The 4,006-nt window shown below is 49.7% G+C and overlaps 1 protein-coding gene across 1 annotated transcript; it reads left to right on the top strand.

The window, feature by feature from the left end:
• The first annotated feature begins 1,822 nt into the window (after window positions 1–1,822).
• Window positions 1,823–3,984, top strand: LOC122192098 (homeobox protein Hox-B4-like). Its single transcript, XM_042892563.1, is given in 4 exon segments — window positions 1,823–1,843; window positions 1,845–1,937; window positions 2,048–2,474; window positions 3,259–3,984. Coding segments are annotated over 4 exon segments (858 nt in total). The 3' UTR covers window positions 3,576–3,984.
• Window positions 3,985–4,006: the final 22 nt, after the last annotated feature.

Genomic DNA, 4,006 nt, shown 5'->3' with positions numbered 1-4,006 from the left:
TGGGGGGGGGGGGGGGAGGGAGGGGGGAGCACACAAAAACCTGTCGTCCCATCTGCCTTTACATTCTGTATTTCTTTTCATCTGTTTCTTTCCTTTTTCTTCCCTTTTTTTCCCCCCCCTTTGACATCCATACACACTTTTTCCTCGCCCTCGATCCCAGCCCAAATCCTCGGCTGCGCTCCGAAAACGAAAACAAAAAACCGGACGGAATCTTTGCGCCTCGAATCGGAGCGTAATGACGCGGATCTCAAGGAATGAGGGGAACGGAGCTGCGGAGATTTACTTTTCACGTCCCATTCTTGCTATTGGGGTCCGTTCACGTTGCGCATCCCGCACACGAACCCGTGGTGTTGCAAAGCAATAAACTACCGCGTAAAGGGATGGAAAAAAGGAAGGTAGAAAAAAGCTCCGGCTTCCTAATCTACTCTCAGCTGTTCGGATAGAGAGATGATGCTTCAATTCATTTTCCTTCCTCCGAAGATTGAACATTTTCACCATCGTTATCTAGAGATGAAATCTCGATCTCTAGAGTTGCAAAACTTTAGCCCTCCTCCTGCCCCCTCCCTCCCTCCACCCCCCGTCCCCTCCCAGAAGAGAATTATGACAGTAGCGAAGATCTCTGACCGAGGAGGATGCATCTGTCTTCTATATGTACCCTGTAGATCCGAATTTGTGTAAAGGAAGTTGGGTCACAAATTCGTATCTAGGGGAATATGTAGTTGACACAAACGCTACAGGTCACAATCCCAGAAGGCATTAAAAAAAAAATCACATAAAACCCCCACAACCTCCCCGCACCCCCAGAACACTAAATAAAAGGGTGAAAACAAGGTCTTAACCAGAAACTGCTTTTATGGCTGGAAAGAAATCCTTCGGATTTGACCTTAACTCCCGAGTTCCTGCGATAAACTTTATCATCACTTCCAGATACGATCTGAGCTGCAAACAGTTGAGGGGAGGAGAAGGAGAAGGGGGGGAGAAGGGGGGGGTATTATTGCTGCCATCTGAGAGCTTGGATCTGCTTTGCTTTACTTTGGGTGATCACCGAATTTCCGCCGCAAAAATAGTAAGAATATATCGCTCCGCACCGCTCCGAGCTGTTCGTGCCGAGGGGAGAAAACCGAATCGGAGGATTTCGGGGCAGCTTTTGCAAAGCGTTTCTTTGCTGCGGCTTTTTAACGCGTCTTTATGACAAGAAGGGCGAGGCGGAGACGCGGGAGGATTTAGGTTCGTTTCCCTTTTGTAATTGCTCATCAAGCCCCTGATTGCTCGCTCGGAGGACGGGCTCCCTTTTCCATCGGTGCGTGGGAAACGGTCAATCTTAGAGCACGGCTAAATGTGATTTAGGAGAACGGGTACCCCGAATTAGCTGATGAATTTCCTATCGATCCCAAAGAAGCCCTATTCATCTCTGCCAGGCTCGAGGCTCAATGTCCCTCCCCGCACCACCTTAGCAAGGAACGAGGTGCGAACATCACCCGGATCAGCCGCAAACCCCCAACAGCACGAAAAAAATAAATCGTACTCCTTATTTTTCTTCTTTTTTTCCGGGGGGGGGGGGCGCGGGAGGAGGGCATAGAAGAAAGGGGGGATTTTTTGCTGTTTATTTGTTTCCCATCCCCTTCCCCGTCCCCCCGCCCCCAAAGCAGGACACACCCCCGAGGGGTGTGGGCCGGGAGAGCGGGGCGGGGGGGGCAGGGGGGGGGATGCGGTTGGGGGGGGACGCCGCTCATCGCCCGCGGGGCGCTGCGGAGCGAGGGGACGGCGGGGCCCGGGGAGCGGGGCCGGAGGGGAGCGGGCGCCCTCGGCCGCCTCCCCCGGGATGCTCCGGTCCCCGGGAGAGCCCCGAGCCGGGCAGATTTCCTTATCCGGGGATCGCAGGCCATCTCGCTATTGGCCCGTTCTGTCACATGGACTCCAACTTTGTTCACTTGACAGTAAGTAGGAGGGTTTCACGAAACAGGAAAACGAGTAAAGGGGGGGACAGGAATAAATTTTAGGAAATATATATATATATACTTTTTTTTTTCGTGTGTGCAATTCTAAGAAATTAATGGCCATGAGCTCGTTTTTGATCAACTCCAACTATGTGGACCCCAAGTTCCCACCCTGTGAAGAGTATTCCCACAGCGATTACCTTCCCAATCACTCGCCGGAATATTACAGCAGCCAGAGGCGAGAGAGCACTTTCCAACATGAAGCGATGTACCAGCCGCGGTCAGCATGCAGCGAACAGCTCTACCCGTCCTGTCAGAGCTCCGGGCACCAAGCAGCGGTGTTATCCCCCCGGGGTCATGTCCATCCTCCGGCCGGACTGCAGAGCCATCTCTCTGAGCCAAACCATCCCTGCGAGCCGGGAACCCCCAGCCCTCCACCCTCCTGCAGCCAAAACTCTCTGAACCAAAGCCCTTCCAATTCCTCTTGCAAAGAGCCGGTAGTTTACCCCTGGATGAAAAAAGTCCATGTAAGCACGGGTAAGTGAACTAAAGTGGCTTTGCTTTATACTAAGTAGCACCTCAAAGTCTTGTAGAAATCTTATTGCACCAGTTGTAAAATAACCATTCGTGGAGATTTACGATCGCCTGTTTGCAGAGCGGTATAATTACATCCTCCATAAATTTTTATTGCTCTGCTTGGCCGTGTGCCTTTGAAGTCTCTGTTACCATCCTCCTCCAATTTCTTGCAGGCTACTTTTTTTTTTTTTTTTTAATGGCAGTTGAATCTTCATAAGTTAAGTTTTATGTTTTCGTAATTTGTATTTAAGTGGCGGGTTGAGTAAACTTTTACTGTTTTCCCTTCCTTTCCTTTCACCTTTTTTTTTTATTTCTTTTTTTTTTTTAGTATATTTAATAGAAAAGAAGCGCGTCTGCTCCTCTGTGTGCACGCGTGCAGGGGAAAACTTGAAAGATTTGGGGATAACAGAGCGATGTTCGAGTAGTGCCGTGTATATATGCGTACATATACACGTAGAGGGCATGGAAAATGTGGCTGGGGGACCTTATAAAAACGTTTGGACAGGAATACACGTCAAGCAACGAGGCTGGAGGTGGAGATTTGGAGATAGGCTCCGGGTTTATTTTTAGGTTTGCGCTGTATTTTTTTTTGTTTAGTATTTCCCCCCGCCGAAAGAATGTGCGATGCTTTTGGAGGGGGGGGTTGGGGGGGGAGAGAGAGGACCCGTTAAAGGAACAGCTCAGTAATTCTTCTTTTGTTGTGTTGTGTTGTTTTGTTTTGTTTCCCTCCTTTGTGTTCGATCAGTAAACCCCAATTATTCAGGAGGGGAACCGAAACGCTCACGCACTGCTTACACCAGGCAGCAGGTCTTGGAGTTGGAGAAGGAATTCCACTATAACCGCTATCTCACCCGGAGGCGGAGGGTCGAAATCGCCCATTCCTTGTGCCTCTCCGAACGCCAGATCAAAATCTGGTTCCAGAACAGGAGGATGAAATGGAAGAAAGACCACAAGTTACCCAACACCAAGATCAGGTCAAACCCTTCCAACTCCTCCGCCAGCCTCCAGATCCAACCGGCAGCTTCTCAAAGCCGATCCAGCGGACCAGCCAGCAGCCTATAACTATTCCCTGTATGGACGGGTTGTGTGTGTGCTCGTGGGTGTCATTGTGTGCGTGTGTGTGTGTAGGGAACACGGGAGAATCGTGGTGTTTTTGGTTGTGGTTTTTTGTTTTTGAACGCTCCGAAAAGTGAAGGAATGAGGGTTTTTTGTTTTTTATTTATAAGGGGGAACAGAGAGAAGCTCAGCTCCAACAAAGCAGAGCCGTGCTGCTGTGCCCCTCTTCCATTAGAAGAAGGCTGTAGATAGTAGTTTTCAGATTTGGCTAAGATGGATCCTTGTTTCATCTTTAATCACGCCAAGCTCTGCCCCATTTGTCATGTTTACTCTCCCGTACAAAGGATGGACCTTATGTCTGCTATTACCTCGACAACCAGCGTTCACTTTAATAAATGAGGCTCAGTTTCTTCAAGACGAACTGGATTTCCCCCCCC

The sequence above is a fragment of the Lagopus leucura genome, unplaced genomic scaffold (genome assembly GCF_019238085.1).
Source record: "Lagopus leucura isolate 7727_CA_CO unplaced genomic scaffold, USGS_WTPT01 33220-0_obj-0_obj, whole genome shotgun sequence".
Classification (NCBI taxonomy): Eukaryota; Metazoa; Chordata; class Aves; order Galliformes; family Phasianidae; genus Lagopus; species Lagopus leucura.
Note: the sequence above shows the minus strand (reverse complement) of the source record. Positions and strands in the feature narration are given on the sequence as shown.